General features: G+C 31.0%; 1 protein-coding gene across 8 annotated transcripts in view; it reads left to right on the top strand.

The window, feature by feature from the left end:
- Positions 1-21,131, top strand: part of LOC140039219 (transmembrane ascorbate-dependent reductase CYB561-like) — a 58,714-nt gene that overhangs the window by 3,191 nt on the left and 34,392 nt on the right. For 2 of the 8 annotated variants that reach the window (XR_011842517.1, XM_072084838.1), the window contains exons 1-4: positions 6,187-6,485; positions 15,824-15,884; positions 19,612-19,807; positions 20,464-20,666. Coding sequence is in view for 6 of the 8 variants with exons in the window: in XM_072084838.1 (XP_071940939.1) it covers positions 19,627-19,807; positions 20,464-20,666 (384 nt within the window). In the remaining 2 variants the exon portion in view is untranslated. Of the gene's footprint in view, positions 1-390; positions 466-863; positions 1,927-3,190; positions 3,335-3,428; positions 3,752-6,185; positions 6,486-15,823; positions 15,885-19,610; positions 19,808-20,463; positions 20,667-21,131 lie in introns of those variants that run through there. The other 6 variants (XR_011842516.1, XM_072084845.1, XM_072084859.1 and 3 more) reach the window with 6 other exon arrangements.

Raw genomic sequence — 21,131 nt, 5'->3', positions numbered from 1 at the left:
CCATGAAAAAGTCATGTGTTTCATCTCAAACTTATTGAGGCATAATTTTAAAGACAGACCAAAAATTTTAAAGATGGACCAACAATTTAGTCTAGATTATCTATCTATATGCGTGTATGTAGTCATAATTCGGAATTACTAAAGCTTTATCTACACTATCAAACTTTGTGACAACAAAATGTGATGTGCCCATATATGGACATGATGATATCACTACTATATTTGGGCATATCACTACCATATTTAGGCACATCACACTTTTTTGGTCAAACTAGTTTGATACTCTTTTGTAACTATTTTGATTTGCATATCAATCTATATCTATAGCATGTGTATTGTAGATAATCCTATAACATGTATATTGTAGATAATCCTAATTATTTGTTTCAGATTGAAAGTAACTAGAAATGTACCAGGCATATGTATTCTACTTTCAAAGGATTCATTAGATGCATCACAACCAGGGTAAGTATACAACATGCAGTAAGTTGATATATTAAAGATAATATTGTCCCCCTTATTTGTTTTTAAATTTTTTGTTGAATATGCCATTTTAATTTCACATAATAGTTATTCATTTTGACTAAAAACTGAAAAAAAATTACTTGCCTGAAAAAATGTAATTTTTTTGTCAGACAATGTTTCTTTTGTCTTTTTATAAGTAAAATAATAATTTTCTTTTTTGGTTTTTTTTTTGATACAGAAGTGAATAAGTTTATTAAAACTGCAAAATGACCTATTTAAAGTCTGATTTTATTAATCTTCATTTTTAATGTTTTTGGGGGAAAATACATCTTTAATGTCATATGTTTAAAAAATGGTGTTTTCCATTTTTTCCTGAAATGTTATAATTTTCAATTCAGATACCAAGCTGCTGGTGTTTATGATGCATTATGGTTAGACACTGATAAACAGAAGCGAAAACAGTCTGGAAGAAATCGCAAACGACAGTTCCATGACAAACAAAAACTAGTGAAAAAACATGTAGAAAAACCTACAAATACAAAGAAAGATAAAAAAACAAAAAATGATATTGGAATTGCTGGGAAAACAACAGGAACAGTTGAAATAGATGTTGATAATGATTCTGCAGTATGTCATGAATCAAAGAAGAAAGATATGGTGAATCTTAAAAGAAGGGAGGAATACCAAAAAAGAGATGAAAACCTACAAAAGGAACAGAAGCTTAGTGAATGTAAGGAAGATGGACTACTCAAGACTTCAGACCAAGTTAAGGAGACAAAACAAAATGCTCCAACTCAAGATGCTCCAACTCAAGATGCTTCAACTCATAATGCTCCAACTCAAGATGCTCCAACTCAAGATGCTCCAACTCAAGATGCTCCAACTCAAGATGCTCCAACTCAAGATGCTCCAACTCAAGATGCTCCAACTTAAGGTGGTAAGAAAGCTAGAAAGTATACTGTAACAATTCACCGTGCAATTATGAGATAGTTTTAGAGATATAATTTACAGTAACTTGTGCAGTCATGATCAATGCAAAGATATAAGTGTTGTGTAGACCAACTTGACATTGTAGCTTTTCTAAAGGTTACACTCTGTGTTCTCCCAAGAACAATCAAATGCTACTTTGTCAATTGGACTAATAAAGTACAATACAATATATTGGAATTTTTTTTGTATTTGGATACCTCTTCATTTTTGGAATTGATTTATAAATTTTGAGAATCCTGACATTAATGTAATGTATCATTGTTTTCTGATTAAAAGATGTTAACAAAGGAAAAATACTAAAAACATATTACAAATATTGACTGGGCTGAAGGACATGGTTCAAAATATAGCTCAAGGTGATCTGGACGAATACTGTATATAGTTATTGAGGATAAAACATAGACATGCACATTTAAGCCGGATTATAGTTGCCGGGCAATAAATATAGACAGGTGATTAACCAATCAGATTGATTGATTGAAATATATATTTATACTGGGTGACCTCTTCAGTCAATGACTGATCTCCCAGAGGGCCCAGTTGGTGATCAGTGGCTGTGATGTACTAATACACCGGGGTAACCCCCTACTCGTCTCGAAAGATGTACTAGGTTCTTTAAAGTGCACACAAGCTAGATGTGTACACTGGACCTACGGTTTAAAGTCCTTATCCGAGAAGACTCGTTCTACCACCAGAACCATGGAGTGAGTGAGCCTCGAACCCCTGCCAATGTTATGGCTAGGTAATAATTACGGTTCCACTGTCTTAACCGCTCGGCCATGAATTGAAAGGTGCCCGTATATTTAAACACCAATTATACAGTAATGCTTGTTTGTGTACAATCTAGGCAAGCATGTGATTTGTATCAATGATTTCTATGACGTCAATTCAAATGATTCCAACTAACATGCAGAATGATAAGAGCAAACAGCGCATTAGTCTGAGTGTTCCCAGACTAATTAAATATGAAGAAGACTTGTTCCTTTTAAAATAAATAATTCACATTCTCAACACTTATAAATAGCATGCTAACATGTTATGAATACCAAGCAATGCATGGCGATAATAATCCAACACAAAATCTCATAGATGCTAACCTTGCTTTTTGTCATTAGAATAAGAAATTCTAAAAAAATAAGAGTTGTTAGTTGTTGACTGTATAAGCTCTGTCTACAGTCTCAAACTTTATGTCAAAATGTGATGTGCACATATATGGGCATGATGATGTCATATTTGGCCTCATCACTTTTTTTTGTCAAACTAGTTCGATAGTGTAGACAGAGCTTTGGATTAAAAGATATTTAAACACTTTAGCTGTCTACTCTATTAAAGTACTTTGACAAAAAAATGTGTGATGTGGCCAAATAGGGTAGTGATATGACATCATCATGTCCATATATGGGCACATCACATGTTGTTGTCACATAAAGTTTGATAATGTAGACAGAGCTTTAAACATTTACCAGTATGTAATCTGTAACTAACAAGATTCTGATACGATCCTAAATAATAAACACTAACAAGTTTACCAGAAAAAATGCCATTATAATAGTAAACAGTAAAAGAATATTTACCAGTATACACTGGAATCTGTAATCAATGGTTTGGTACAATATATAAAGTAAATAATAAACACGTTTACCTGTGGTGTATATACATAAATCTGTAAAATGCTTAATAATAAGCTTGGTTTATTGTAGAATAAATACATTCCTGGACAAATTATTCCATACAGATTGAAGGCTGAAAAGACCTGTACACTGGTATGTGTACTGTATTTCAATAAAGTACTGGCTTCATAGTTGAATGATTTCATTTACCAAACTACAATACTTATTCATAATGCCTGTTAAGGAGCTCATGGAGGTATCAAGTTTATGTAAGCATAATTTACATTAAGTAACTGCTTTATGGATTAGTAGCTTGTGTACAGGCTTTGAATGACATGACATAACATGCTTCACTAATTTACACTTTCTTAAAATCCAACTTCTTTGTGCAAGTTTGGTCCAGGGACTTTTACAACCAGTTTATTCTTGCATACCCTTGAATGCAATTTTGCACTCGACTTCAAACAACCATGGTAACATCCATGGCACTTTATAGTACATTATGAGTAATAATAAATAGTTTGTTATAGATCCATCCAGGGCCTGTTTCTAGTGTTGAAAAATCCAAGAACAACATTATTCTTCGAAACAGATTTTATTGCAGCTGAAATGCTCCACTGAAACTGTTTTTATGATCAAGACAAAAATAAAAAAATCTGTTCTTTTTATAGGGACCTGTTCTTGTGGTAAGAAAACACCATTCTTTCAAAATACTATATTTAATCTGCATTTTCTTGCTTAGTAGAAACAGGCCCTTAATTATCAAGGTGGCTATATCTTCTAGAGTTGAGAGTCCCTTTATTTCAATCCTTATATTATTGGCAATTCTTAGTCAAATATATTCCCTATGCATTGTCCGGAGAATAACGCACAGGGGCAAAGGCCACTGGTTTAGCACTTCTAAGGGGCCTCCAATGCTGAGTAGTTGCATTGGAATGCTCATGCCCTGTGGCCCCTTTAGCTCAGGGGCCCCAGTGAGCGATCAGCCATTACGCCACTGTGCATTGTGTTTTTTTTTATAATTGAGAACAGTTCATAACATGTTTCAATAATTTTGATAAAATAAGAAATTTGTGATTTAAAGTGAAAGTGATTGATAATGTGCAAATTACTTTGATTATTAACATTTTTATTTCTATTTAAGAATAGAAACAAAAAATGTTGATAATTAAGTTTGTGGAATGTTTGTAAAATGCCAAATCTATAAATTGCTATTATGTAGTTGATCATTGAAATGGCATGCAAAATATTACCTACAAAATATTATATAAAAACTCCAAAAATTGCCACAGATTGACTTCTTCATCAGTACTTCTATGAATCGATGATTAGGTGGGAACATGAACGCTATAGTTGATCATACCATGGAGAAATAACTCTCCATGATCATACCCAGTACCGTTTTGATCGTACAATTAATCGGGAAAACACCTCACGACGTTTATACCAAAATTATATATTCATAGTTGTGGCTCTTACTACCTTCTGGTTATCACAAACGGCCGTCAGAAAACACTTGACTATCCATTAAGATTACAGAATTAACTTAAGCATGGAGTTTTTATACCTCTATGAGTTAAAGCTATTAATCTAGTGTACAGTCAACTCTCCCAATACCGGACACCTTTGGGCCGGTCAAATAAGTCTGGTTTTCCGGAAAGTCTGGTATTCGGAATGTGTTTTTAATGGTAAATATAAATTTGGGACCTTTTGGTCCTCAAAAAAAGTCTGGTATTGGGAGAGTTTCTGGTTTTCGGAGAGTCCGGTATTGGGAGAGTTGACTGTATTGACTAATGCAACAACAAAGAATGCTGTAATGAGATTATAAGATTCTGGTTGTTTGCATGTAAAAAGAGAAATAAAAATTGATGTTGCCCTAGCTACTATATTATAATAATCAATACTAAATCATGTTAAGTGATAGTAAGTAACACCTAAAACTCTGTCTACACTATCAAACTAGTTTGACAAAAAAAATTGTGATGTGCCCAAATATGGTGATGTACCGAAATATGGTATTAATTATATGACATTATCATGTCCATGGGCATATCACGTTTTTTTGTCACATAAAGTTTGATAGTGTAGACAGAGCTACATAGCTATTTAAGGTACTAATGAACATACCAAGAGTACACAATAATTATTTTTTAAACACTATCCACAAAAAAAAAGTTCATTGTCTATTTCCATATATACAGTAGGTGTATGATTCAATAAAATCATTGAATATAAATAACATTATTTGGTGCAGTTTGTGCAAAACATTGACAGCGAATCACTTAACATTAAGATTATTGTTCTTCGTTAGAATCAACTCTCCAAATATCGGACGGACTCTATTAAAACCGGAAACTCTCCCAAAACCAGACTTTTCTTGAGTTCCAAAATGTCCCAAATTAATTTTTACCAATAAAAACACATTTCAAACACCAGACTTTCCAGAAAACCAGACATATTCCGCCAGCCCGGTATTGTGAGAGGTGACTGTTATACAGTAGTGTATGTTCAGTACAGTGACCTCTTTGGTTGCGGTAGTAGTCTTATTGCGAATTAGAAGTTACTTGTAATTATAGAATTACTGTTAATATCATCACTACTTGATTTGAAAGGCATATGTTTACAGAACTTGATGACATTTGAATGGAAAACCTGGCAATAGAAACCTAATATGGTCGTTTTTTTAGAAAAACAATACTATACAAAATTCTAAAAGTGAAAGTGAAATTACCGTACTGTAGAGAAAACTGAATAAAAATGTATTTTATTTTATTTACTTTTTTTTATTTTATTCAATCAATTTTTATCTGTCATGATGGATAATAATTTGATTTGTTATGCAATTGTGAAATTTGATTATAAGAAATAATGTTTCCAATATTATTTGTGTCAAAGTCATTGACTTGAGCTAATCAGCTAGTTAATCGGACAAATGACTACGCTATAATGGTAATGCTCACTCATGCATATCATAATGAGGCAACCAGTCTCATATTAACTAATTAAGAATATGTACATACAATCCTACCATTCAGATTCTAACTCTGCTCTTGTAAGGATTATTGTTGCTATGGAAATTTCATTCTACATGCATGAGTGATTCTCAATTACATCAGCGAATCACTTTTAAGTAGCAACTTGCTCATTATATGTTTGTTAGATCTCATCATTCTCCTGTTGCCATAGTGATCTTTTCTTCGCAGATGTGAAGAAAATAGATTTCTGTGAGGCAGCTTTTGGATTGGCTAGTGATAAATTTGCCGGTCTGAGAGGAGTGTGTTAGATAAATTATAGAGATTGGGCAAGCTTCTGCATTGTGTGACCAAATAACGATATTACGATATTTTCATTGCCGGCTTGATACATTAATTTTTGACGTGTCGTCGGATCCATCACCGGGGAGTACAAATCACACTACAGGTGGGTGTTAATAATGTACCATTTAAGTAAAATTAAGCTGGTTTTAGTTTTTCACGATAGTATTTAGCAACAGTCGTAATAACAGTAATGGTCTATGTTGTGCAACATATGGATAGTGAATCACTTATCGACATCTCTTGTTAAGATTGTTATTATTAATTAACCTGGAATTATGATATACAGTAGTGTATACATGTTCAGTAGAGTGATCGAAATGACCTCTTTGTTTATCATCAAGTCTTTTTCGGATTAGCAATGTCAAACGCAAAATAACCTTTGTTCTATGTCTGTTGATTAGATTGGACTTTTTTTTCTAGGATTTTTTGTACATTATGAGTGTAACAACTGTTCATTGTTTTTATAATGTTTACATTTTTAGTCGTGTGGACGCGACTCTATAGTTCACTATGTCGGTCGGTCGGTCTGTCTGTCGGTCCGGTATCACTATGCGTTTTAGCACGCAACTTATGGCTGTTGGCCTTGTTTTTTATCCACATCATTTTTCTATAATTCTTTTTCCAAACTTTTTTTTAATGATTTGTTCGGTATATTCATTTATAATTTTAGTACAACAATCACCAATTGATCCTTCGTTTGTTTCATTTAATTTTTCGAAATTGAAGGACTGGTTTTGGCAGATGTCCCAACTTGAAAAATAGGGGTTGAAATATAGACCGCAAACTTGAAGATATACAGTAGCCACCTTGATAATAGGGCCTGCTTTCTACTGAGAAAGAAGGTATTTTCAGGTGGAACTGTAAAAAAAATACAACAAATAAACTATAGAGGCTATGAACACAAAAAAAAGGATTTTTTTTTTCAATTTACAATTTTGGTTTTTGTAATATTAAAATGATTGTATAGTGTTCTTTTCAGGGGATTTTTAAAGCTAATTGTGTTAAAAAATAAATTTGAAAATATGTAAATGTTGATAATAAGAGAAAAATATTTTGCTGATTCATTTTTTAAGGGGACTTTTAAGTGGAAATGATTACAAAATCAAGTGGTGATTTCAAGTACTCTTCTTGGCTATGTTATTTTTGTTTTGTTTAAGTAATGTATCTATCGTATGTTGTCATACATTAATACAAATAACTACGTAAGACGGGATACTCAAATCCCAAAAGTATAAATTTAATGAAATGTTCTTGTAAGAAGGATTGGATTGAGCACATCTTTAGTCATAGGTTTCATGTCTAAATGATTCTACTGCAGTTGTAATGCAGTAACTTCCTTTTGCTTATTCTCAAGAACATGGTTATTGCATAACATTAACGAAACGTCTCAAACATTCTATTTTTCCTTTTGGAAACGTATTATGTATGGCAAACCTAACATTCGTATCATTGCAAACCTTTAAACAATATTGTAACCTGCTTATGAATTTATTTATCAAGATTTTTGGGGTAATGCGGTCATACGCATGCCTCATAAACTTCTAGATGGAACCATATGTTACAGTATTTCAGTAAAAAATGTAGTTACTGCAGTAACTGCAGTAAAACAATTTTTAACGTGATCCCTTAAGATAATCTTAAGTCTAAATGTTCAGAATATCAAACATATTTTTGTTATTTTTTTGGCTTAAATTTCTACATTTAAGTATTTAAAGTAGACGGTTCTAGTTTCAGCATTTGATCCGTTCTTCACATTTGCTCTCGTGTTACATTTCAGCATTTTTATTAGTTTGAAATTACGGTAGAAAAGTTCTACAATTTTTGTTTGTAATTCAAATCTTTTTTTTTTAATTTGTAATTAGGTTTAGAGATCGTAGCCATTGTTATTTCCAAGAAAATATTCATGTGTATAAATAAATTTCATTATTGTTCAACATTTCAACATAATGTACACTTTCCTTCTTTATTGGACGCATTACAAATTGGAAATAACAAAGATAATATAGAACTTATAAATATTAAAATAATTAACATTTGCATGTTTGTGATGTGGTTTCAGAATATCCTGTTTTGATAGGATTTAATAACTTTAATTACATTTTAATAAGAATCCATTTTAACTAAGAACTTAACTAATTAATTCCAATGAATTTATGAAGAATCATTATTTAAAAAGTACGGAATTAGATTTATCCAGTGTCATAATAAATTACCGTATTCAACAACAGTCAAATTTGCATAATAATATAACCATGCTAATTTACTGGTATGATATTATTGTTTATAATCAAATATAACATTTATTATTCCTTTCAATTCAACAAACATTTATAAAATCTTTCAACCATCCCTGACCAACCATCCCATAACGTACAAAATATAGCATTTATTCTTTATTATCTCTTCAATTTCTTCAAATAAAAAACAGCTAAAACAAATATGATTTCTAATTCACTTATTGAAGTAATTTATGTGTTAAAAATGATGAATCCAGCAATTGTGAGTATACCTTGCCTTTGTGTGCGTCTTGCAGACAATTTCTATCAAGGTTCTTCTGAATTGATGTCTTTCACAGCGTGATTAATAATCCATTATCTACTGTTGTTTGCCTTCGCAACATTCAATCATTTCATTATTATTCTATTTTCTATGTGAAACACATTTCAGGAATTATTCGATCTAAACCATGATCTAAAGAATTTATTTTGCCTTAAAAAACAAGGAATTTAGGTAAAATTTATTATAGAGTCTATGTGTTCTATATTGTTTGCCTTCGCAACATTCAATTATTTCTATTACGTGAGACACATTTCAGGAATTATTCGATCTAAAAAATTTATTTTTTATTTAAAAAACAAGGAATTTAGGTGCAGTTTTATTATAGAGATGTGTGTTCTATACTTTCATTATTCTATTTTCTACGTGAAACACATTTTAGGAATTATTTAAATTATTTTTGATTAAAAAAAAACCAATATATTCATAATATAGAGCAGTGTGTTCTTGAATATGTTATATTGTTTACAAGAAATTCATTTTTTGAAAATTGAGTATAAAAATAATAGTTAATACTATTGAAAATTACACTAGTACAGTGTAATAATAAGAGAGATAATATTGGACGCATTACATTGGAAATAATAATAAAGTCTAATATAGATGGAACTAATATTAAAATAATTAACAGTTAGACGTTTGTGATGTGATTTCAGGGTCATCCTATTTTGATAAGATTTAATAAGCTTTAATAACTTGAATTGCATTTGATTAGAATCCATTTTAACTAAGACCTTACTAATTAATTCATATGAATTTTTCAAGAATCACAATTTAAAAAGTACGGAATTAGATTTATCCAGTGGCATAATAAACAACAGACAAATATACTTTTTTGCATAAAATTATATAGAAATGCAAATTTACTGGTATGATATTTGCATAAATGCTGATTCACTATAAATAATACTGAAGTATTCTGATGATGTCTCATTACAAATATATCTAGGATGAGAAAGGGTGGCTTTGCTTGGGTAGATAACTTTCAAAATGGGTGACGGATATGTGAACAGCTGGAAACAGTTGGATGGATTAAATAATTCTCTCAAGCACTGTCTACACTATCAAACTTTATGTGACAAAAAAATGTGCTGTGGCCATATATCGACAGGATGATGTCATATCACTACCATATTTGGGCATATCACTACCAAATTTGGGCACATCACTACATATTTAGGCACATCAACTACCATATTTGGGCACATCACTGCCATATTTGGGTAGTAAAATAAAGCTCTGTCTACACTATCAAACTTTATGTGACAACAAAATGTGATGTGCCTATATGTACATGATGTCATATCACTACCATATTTGGGCACATCACTACCATATTTGTATACAGGAAATGTAGCTATTAACTGCAGCACTTGTAACTTTGTTTTCAATGTAAAACGACCTGCTTGAATCGTGATTCCTAGCCAGGCACACTTATTGATTTACCCATCCATGCATTCCATTTTTTATAGTAGTTTGCTGAGTGTGCTTGCTGGCCATGGCTGTGCATATTGTAATATAGATTGGTAAATACTTATTACAAGTAATTAAATCACTTTATTTCTTTTATTTAGCCTCTATTTTATTATTATAAATGCACTGATGAAGGGCTAGTGTTGCCCGAAAGCTCTGCTAATTTTAATGGCTGTTTTACTTTTTGATTTACCGTAGCTTGATTTGCTTATTTTTTATTGTATCTCCACTGAGATCCAGCCACTGATACCCACAGCATTGTCATTATGTATCTCCATTGAGATCCAGCCACTGATACCCACAGCATTGTCATTTTGTATCTCCATTGAGATCCAGCCACTGATACCCACAGCATTGTCATTATGTATCTCCATTGAGATCCAGCCACTGATACCCACAGCATTGTCATTATGTATCTCCACTGAGATCCAGCCACTGATACCCACAACATTGTCATTTTGTATCTCCATTGAGATCCAGCTACTGATACCCACAACATTGTCATTATGTATCTCCACTGAGATCCAGCCACTGATACCCACAGCATTGTCATTATGTATCTCCACTGAGATCCAGCCACTGATACCCACAGCATTGTCATTATGTATCTCCACTGAGATCCAGCCACTGATACCCACAACATTGTCATTTTGTATCTCCATTGAGATCCAGCCACTGATACCCACAGCATTGTCATTTTGTATCTCCACTGAGATCCAGCCACTGATACCCACAACATTGTCATTATGTATCTCCACTGAGATCCAGCCACTGATACCCACAACATTGTCATTTTGTATCTCCATTGAGATCCAGCCACTGATACCCACAGCATTGTCATGTTGTATCTCCACTGAGATCCAGCCACTGATACCCACAACATTGTCATTTTGTATCTCCACTGAGATCCAGCCACTGATACCCACAACATTGTCATTTTGTATCTCCATTGAGATCCAGCCACTGATACCCACAACATTGTCATTTTTTTCTGTGCTTATTTTATTGTTGTTTTATTCATTGTTTTAAGTACTCACTAAAAATAATAATTTATTAGTGTTAAATATGAATTTTATGCAACTACACAAAGATTAAAGTGGTTTATAAGAACCGACCCTGTTTAAGAAAATTCAGACAAGCTTTACAAATATTAAAATTAATTTTTATCCTAAATGTTGCTTTAGAAACAATATTTATTAAGTTAGGAAGATAACGTGGATGTCATGGGTTCTAATACATGATACAGAATGTTAGTGCAGGGCAAAACGTCTGACCAATAAATTCCGTTATATATCTGTAGTGTCAATAAAAGTCATTGTTGTAAAATTTTACGATAATAATTTTGGCACTAATATTTTATATCGCTATAAAAGAAATTGAATTTATCTGTTCAGGAAATAAAATAGCTTGGTTTTCTCAGAGATATTAGTGAACTATACTCTATAATGTCTCTATGGTTTTCTATATATAGATTTTAGGATTTATTCTTTATGGCTCTCTCTGAAATAACAGGAAAGAATTGTGTTTTTAAAGGAAATAATAAGAACTATTATTAATAAGAAATACTAACTAGAATACTTTTCTAAAGATAACGTTATTTTCCAAGTAAAATAAAGCGTATCACTATAAGAGGAAATGCAGACAACCAACCAAGGCTAAAGTTTAAGGGTATCACCAACATGTATACCCTGTTCGATATTGCCAATGTAAAGTACTGTCTACACTATCAAGCTAGTTGTCAAAAAAAGTGTGATGTTCCCAAATATGGTAGTTATATGACATTATCATGTCCATATATGGGCACATCATATTTTTTGTCCCATAAAGTTTGATAGTGTAAACAGAGCTTTAAGGAAATTTACATTGGACATCAAGAAGCACAACTGGCAATTTAATTTATACTTTAATTTTAATAAAATGATATTATATTTACCTAAATAATATTACTACTTAATTTTGAAATGGAAACAAATAAAATTATACAGTATTTATCATTTGAAATTGTATTGGTGTACTATAGATACCATATGGTTTGTCGATGAGGGTGGCTTTGTACTGTTGCCATAGCAAAGGTTATGCTGCTACTGCTGCATAATATGGCAAGAAGATTCATTCTACATAAGCTTGTAAATATAAGGTTTACTGTAGTATTATGCTAATTGTGAAATAGGAGCTTATGATTATATTACAGTAAGCTTTTTGTGAGTGGCTGTAATTAAATCCATTATAAAGCCTAATTATTATTTTAAATAATTTATTTGAATTCTTGATGAAAGCTTATCAGAGGCTTGATAGTAAACTGTGTTTGACCTTTAATGTATAATGTTGGAACGTCATGTATCTTATCTCATTTTATTTCTGTCATTTCTTTATTTTTTCAATCATACTGCAGTATATTTGTTTTAAATTACTATGCCTTTGCTAATTTGTTTTTATCTGTCATCATTTTATTTATTTATTTTTTATTTGATGATTTCTGCAATAATATTTTTTTAATCCTAATATATTCACATTTTATTGGTTCCTTTACATAATTCATTCATATATTTTAATTGTTATCTTATACATATATTCATTTACATTTTTACTGCAGTAACTACATATTTTACTACAAAAAGGTCAATTTAGACAGTTTGATAAACCAACAAACCTAATCTAAGTAATTACATAAGTAGTTTAACAGTAAACCCATGGAGGTATAAAATTAGATTTTATACCTCCATGAGTAAACTATGTAGTACAGTAGAATCATTTTGACCTGGTCCAGGGGAGATTCAACCCAGCCGGCCTGGACCCCCTCATTTCACAAATTGTAATGCAAAAGATAGGACATCAAGTTAAGTTCAACACTTCATTTCACTACTTAATCCCTTTAGGCACCCCTCCCCTCTTATTTCAAAATCATGGATCTGCCAAAGTGATCCCTAATAAAGATACACAAATTGACTTTAATAATAAGCATTGATTATTATTATTATACACAAAAAAGAAGCTATACATAATATATGAATCCATCAGCATGTAGCAGTATGTAAGTGAAAGGTTTACAGTGAATGAATACGCTGGCTTGCTATGATTAGAAGGTGTTTATTCTGTATTAAAGTACTATTCAACTGAGAATACTACTACCAGTAATTACTGTACTAAAGTAAACAAATAGCCACAATGTTATATAACCAAAATCAAATTCTCTCAATACTGCTCATTTTTCAACGTTGGTTTGAAGCCATTTAAAGCAATAAATTTGTTTTAAAACGCAGATAAAGTTGTGTAATATTAGATTTTAAGAAATTAAAAATGGAACAATTACTGTACTAATGTGTAGACGGGAAATGTTAGGTGCATCAAAGATCCCTAATTCATTTAACCAAAATGTTATATAACCGAAAAAAAATTGATAATGAATAGAATTTTAATATCAATTTCTCTCAGTGCTGCTCTTGTGCCAATGTTGGTTCGAATTTAAAACAATAAATTTGCTTTGAAACAGATAAAGTAGTGTAATATTAGATTTCTGGAAACTTAAGAATGGAATTTCAATAATTAATGAATTGGGTTGTGGATACACATTCAACATTAATTAAATTATTATTATTGAAACAATACAACGATACCATTAATAGAGGATATTGCAAAAAGAAATTTCTTGTCATGCAAGACCCAAAAACGAAAATAAAAGAAATGCATTTGTAAATATATATAAAAGAAAATAAGGTCATGACAATAACAATTTAGAGTACAATTTGAGTTTAGAATACAATAAATATCCCACCCATATTCTTAAAGAATGGAGCTCACCAATCCATTTAAAGTATGTCCTGTGAATATGTTGTTGGTTCTGGAATAATAACGTATTTAAACACCTTAAGATAAAACAAATTGTAAGCGCGTTATTTTTCGATTTAAGTTCAATTCATGTCGTCTACGTAATTTTGTTTGATTGTTCGTTTGCATTGTTGTCTGGGTTTATTGTCTCTGAAAGTATGTGTCCACATTATGTTCTGTGTTTATCCAGTTTCCAGTTATCAATTGTTATTTCCTCTTAATTCACTGTATTCAAGTATTCCACTATTATAGTTTCACTATCACTTCAAAACAGCAATATGAGAATGCATTGTATTTGATACTACGATCCTTAGCATTACTTTCATCTTAAAAACAGCCTTCGGACAACATAATATAGAATTACAAGTCACTAAATTGCATCTTAATACATTGAATATTTTTGCATGAATAACTAGGCTGCATCTATTTAAAATTTAGCAGAATAAATCATTATAAAATAATATGGGAAAAGCGGTTTATTTATTAATGCAACATAAAGATTCTGAAACAATTTAGGATTTTGTTTAAAGCATTGTAAATCAGACTCAGTCAGTTTGTATAAAGATTTTCACGCCGCTTCTTTAGGAAGTTATATTCAAGGGAACGGAAGCATTAGGAAACACTGTTACCATGCGGTAGCTTATAGTTTACGGAAAAAATGGGTATTTGAAAGCTTGGACTGATCATGCGCACACCACAAAGCACATCTGGGAAGAAAGAGAATCCATGAAAACATTTGCTGATAAATATTGAGATGCATTACTACTCCATGATGTTGTAGACAGTAGTTATGAGATGTTCATGTCTGAATATATTTTTTTAAATACATTACTCTTCTGTTTGTATTTGTTATGTTTGCTCTTTGTGAGTTGTCTAATAAAGCATACATTTGATTAATATTCAATATTAATCTTGAAAGTTGATAATGCCATCCATGTCTTGTAGGAATCATAAATTATCTGATTAAGAAAACTCAGAAATATAGTAGTATATTTATTGAAAAGAGTCTTTACAATGAAAAATCTCAAACTATTTAAACTTTACTGAGGCTAGTTTGTTTAAATTATAATAAATTGGTTTCTATCACAATGTACTTCTGCTAAACTTACATTTATCAATGTAGTAGTTTTGTATATATTTTCTTTAATCTATTTTGCTGCTGATCTTTTGAAGTAAAACTGAATTCAAAATTTTTATTTTTATTGTGAAGTCCACCAAATTCTTATTCTTAACAACTTGGAATAATTTCTGTAATTTGTAATACTTCTTTATTCAACCACCTTCCTATAAAACGAGTACACAAATGTGTATGATGCACAGCGTGTACAGTAGCTAACCACTATGAACAGTAAATAGTGAATATCATATACATTATCATTTACATACTGGTCAATGTTAACCATAATTATATCCTAAATTCGTTCAATAGAGAGAATCCTACCATCAAATGTAAAATACATTCATTTTAATAAATATAATATTATTCAGTGGCTTTAAACCACTGGTAGTATTTTGAATAATCCAACCGGCATATATTTGACATACTTGTGTGTTTACATACATAATGCATAGTTCATCTCTTTGCAGATATCTAGAGTATACGATCACCGCTACACATCTGTGGATTCATTATTGCTAACACTAACAGGTGAGCTAATTATGTTGTTCATTTCCTTTTATTTGCTGTCATCATTAACATCTGATCACAATCATCACTATCATTTAATCTTGTTCTGGTGAAACCAAGCTTAACTATAGCTCTCTTGAGCTTATTTGGTTTCTTCCAATTAATGATAATAATAATTTAGATATTAATTTTATTGATGCATTGTGAAATATAACAGAACAGATTTATCAATATCAACAGTATTGTCATCTTCATCATTAATTTCACCATTTTCATCATTTTCCATCTTCATTATTATCAACAAACCATCATCATTATTATCAAAAAATCATCATCATTATTAGCAACAAATCATCATCATTATTATCAACAAATCATCATTATTATTAGCAACAAATCATCATCATTATTATCAACAAATCATCACCATTATTAGCAACAAATCATCATCATTATTATCAACAAATCATCACCATTATTAGCAACAAATCATCACCATTATTAGCAACAAATCATCATCATTATTAGCAACAAATCATCATCATTATTATCAACAAATCATCACCATTATTATCAACAAATCATCACCATTATTATCAACAAATCATCACCATTATTAGCAACAAATCATCATTATTATCAACAAGTCATCATCATTATTATCAACAAACCATCATCATTAATAGAGAGGTTTTGCGATAACAAAAACGAATACGTCACGCACACGTATTCGTTTTTCGTAAGCCAGTAAAAATCTGTCTCACATGGCAACGAAATATTGAGGGCGCCGTCCAAAATATGACTGCGGTAAATTTGAGCAAAGCGCAGATACATGTTGCTTGGTGTGCTTGGCTGCCTAGGCCTAGCGTAACATCAAAGCGAGTAAGGACTTTAAAAACTGCTATTTATCAAAATTGACCTGGCATTTTAGTAAATTACTTTAGTAAATTACTTTCAATAAATCTATAGTTATATTATAATCATCAATCATGTACCGTATGTCGTTTTGTAGTTACGAATATGACTGGTGATATTCGTCAACACGAATACGCTTACGACTATGAAATGGGGATCAGCTCAAAAGTTTAACAAAATAATGTGTGACGTATCCGTTGTCGTATTCGTAAGGTTGCGAAACTTCCCTATTATCAACAAATCATCACCATTATTAGCAACAAATCATCATCATTATCAACAAATCATCATCATTATTATTAACAAATCATCATTATTATCAACAAACCATCATCATTATTATCAACATTGTTTATGATTTTTGTATGTTACCTGGAAATTGAATAAAATAAAATAGAATAAAAAATAAAAAAGATCATCATCATTATTATCAACAAATCATCATCATTATTATCAACGAGTCATCATCATTATTACCAACAAATCATCATCATTATTATCAACAAACCATTATGCACTTGTCAATTGTATGACCCACTATATGACCCCCGGGAGAGGTGCGTCATTTACAAATAATTACTGACGCAGGGGTGCGTCAAAAAACCTAGATGGTACGTCATATCAATGAACAAGGTGTGTCAATGTCCGTCACTTTACCACCCACCATATCATAAACAACATGGTCACAGTGCGTCAAAATGGGTGCGTCATGGTCACCTAAAGGTAAGTCACTTTTTTGACGCACGGGTGCGTCATGGTATTCAAAAGTATGACGCACATGACTCCCGGGGGTCGTATAGTGGGTCATACAATTGACAAGTGCATTATCACATTGTCAATAGTATTTGTCATCGCCCATCATGAACAGTTTTTTCATCACTTTCATTTTTAATATTATTTTAAAACTGTACTACATTTTCATTATAATTTTCAAGAGTATTCTTCTTTACGATCATCATCATCAGTATCAACAGTACATTATCAAAACATTTTGTTTTATACTTTAATCCTCACACAAGACAGCGCTGTTGTTGTAGTGAATAATATCAAGGCATCATAACCATATGGAAACCAATTCTTTTTATAATATGTTTTCATCAATACATGTTGTGTCTTTGATGCACCTAACATTTCCCGTCTACAAGCCCTTGTGCTCGTATACATGAGGGAGCTCTGTAATAATCAAACTGGACAATCTAATTGTTCAATTGATTACGCCCACTCGCGTCAAAAGGTTAATCGTGAAATTTACAATTACCAAAGACAAATATTCTCTTCTCTTGATTTTATTGAAAGTTTTCATGCAGAATCATAATGAAATTAAAAATCAAATGAAAGTCAAATTGCTAAAATTGTGTTTTTTTTTTTTACTTAATTGTTAACAAAAACTAAATAATTATTGATAAGGAAATGTATTTTGTATTAAGCTCTGTCTTGACTATCAAACTTTATGTGATGTGCCCATATATAATAGACATGACAATATCTCTAACCATATTTGGACATATCACTACCATATTTGAGAAAATCATACTTTTTTTGTCAAAATAGTTTTGATAGTGTAGACAGAGCTTTAGTTATTTACAAAAATATTTGATTGATAACAATTTGATTGAATGCCACCCGACTCTTACATTTGTTGAATATTTAATGTAGTAAGGATTTTGAAGTATGCGTAATCCCACGAGATACACGCAATCGCAAATCTGAGACGTCTACCGTAAGCTCTAGGCTTATTATGTTAATAGCGAAAGTACATTACAATTTAAAGGGTATTGTTTATTTACATGCATTGCAGCGGCGGCATCCAATTCTCTGTACTGTATCGCCACGTATGACATTATCTGTCTAGTATCATAATCAATTTCTGTAATACAGCGTCACATTTGTATCACATGTGATCCCTGTATATGGTATGGTTATGTAACATGTGACACTGTAGTGTATGGCAGAATATGCCTATGATACTGCAAGAAATATAGATACAGTATAGAAGTATATAGTACAGTTACCAGAATCACTTAGAGATGGATACCGACTTTGATAAAAAATAAACTTGAGTGTCCATAAACTTTTATTAAGTAATAATTTAAATGACATTTGACAGTGCATTTATGCATTGGGTTTCACAACCCTATTGTGTACAATACTTACATTTAAAGTGCTTCTATACTCCTTTATAATTATATTATTTATTACAATAAAGTTTATCAATGCAAATTTATGTATGAAATTATTTTAAAAGATACATATAATTAATGAAATCTAAATTATGCTGTATTAAAACAAAATCAATTTTAATATTTAAGAAAAGGAAATTTAAATATTAAAATATTTAAGAATATTCATACCAATATGTTGTATATAATAATAATAGGAATTTTATTCTTTTAAGTATGCTTTATAAAAAATATTTTTATGATAATGATATGTTAAAAATGTACATTTTTACCTTTGAAATGTTTTGCCGAAAGTTCATTAAGAACTGTCATGAATATAAGTACTACCAGTATAAAACTGTCTTGTTTTAATTAACCCACACATCTGTGTACAGTGTCAGTTTAAATTAGGCATTGGAGTTTAATCCAAACAATAATTTTGATCAGGTAAATATACAGGAATTCCTGTTTCAGGTCAAAAACTAAATTAATAATGAGTCCTGTTGGAACATTCCAGAGGTAGCGTTAGGTGTGCATGCTCCCCCTACTTACTAATTATGACCTAAATAATTTCTGATATCTATTTTTGACAGACTGTTAATATTACATTGCTCCGTTTTTTCTGCACCTGTTTCTTCAATAAATAATCATATAATTTTTCTTTTTTCCACCAGAAATCATCACTGAAAATGCCAAGCTTTTTGTTTGTCTGCGTAACATGTGCTCAAGTGGTTGGCGTGGTGATGCTAGTTTTACTTGGTTACTGGACCGGTAACATTCTTGGTGGCTTTGCATGGGATGGATCTTCACAAGAATTCAACCTTCATCCGTTACTGATGGTTATTGGCCTTGTTTATATGTATGGTCAAGGTATAAGTTGTTTTTTTTTCAAGATAAGATAAGATAAAATAAGAATTTCATAAAGCGCACATATCGACAAATTGTTCAAGGCGCTTGTGAAAACCATTAAAAATACTAACCATGAAACTAAAAACAACAAATTTTTAAAAAAACCTTAATAAACCCTGACCAACCGAACTCACATCACTGCTTCAGTTTACTGGCAATTTAGGGTCCACAGACCTGCCAGCACAATACTTACATATTTTTATAGTTTTAGAGAACATAAATAGTTATAGTTATTTGTTATCATCTAGTCTCGGGGCTCAAAGTTTGCTAGTTTTTAGAACTAGAAAACGTTTGCTAGTGGATAAAAAAGTAAACTTCTCTTAATGAATATTAAGGGGTTTTCAATAGTTGTTAGAGAGTAAAAAAGTCTATGGCATTATTAGTTTTCTATATGCCTTGAACTTTTAAAATTTTCTGTTCTGTTTTATAACCAGCAACCAATTTTGTTTTTATACTTTTTTGTGAAAACAAAATAAAGATAACTTAAACTCTTTGCTTTAATTTTACATTTTTGATAGGCTTACTTTATATATTGATGATTCTTTGTTCTTTTATTGATACTTGCTTGACAATGGAGGGACAAGTGTTAATAATAATTATTTTTAACTTGTTTACAGCTATAATGGTGTTTCGTGTATTTAACAAGGAGAGTAAGGTTGTTATCAAGACTATGCACTTATTGACTCAAATCTTTGGGTTCATATGTGCATGTATCGGCCTCAAAGCAGTCTTTCGTAATCATAACGTTAATGGTATAGCGAACATGTATTCCATACATAGCTGGGCTGGTATTGTTGTCTTCACATTGTTTACTTGCCAGGTAATATTTGATACTTCCACGACAAACAAATTTAAGCAAATGTACAACATAGTACTGTATATATCTTTCAAATTATGTATGATTTTATTTTACTGTATATATGTTATATATTGCTATTTTTTAACTTTTAAACCTTGTAACTGGACCGTTTTGAAAAGCATTACTACGTTACTGAAAATACAATCAAAGTAAAAAAAAAGAATAAATAAATTAATTTAAAATAAATTACTGTTGAGGCTCCTAATCTTTCTGAAAGCCATAAATCTCAAAACGAGACTTTATTACTTTTTCCAAATTAAAAGTATATTTTAAATGTACATAAATATTTGTTCAATTTTGTTCGAGTTACATGTTTGAAGAACTTTTCTTGTATTCCATTTTATCATGGTTATCATAAGATAAGTACTTGTCTCATACAAAGATAAAACATTAATGGAAAAACAAAACAATTCTATCCTAAAATTT

This window comes from Antedon mediterranea, chromosome 1 (genome assembly GCF_964355755.1).
Source record: "Antedon mediterranea chromosome 1, ecAntMedi1.1, whole genome shotgun sequence".
NCBI lineage: Eukaryota > Metazoa > Echinodermata > Crinoidea > Comatulida > Antedonidae > Antedon > Antedon mediterranea.
This window is presented reverse-complemented; position numbering and strand designations above follow the sequence as displayed.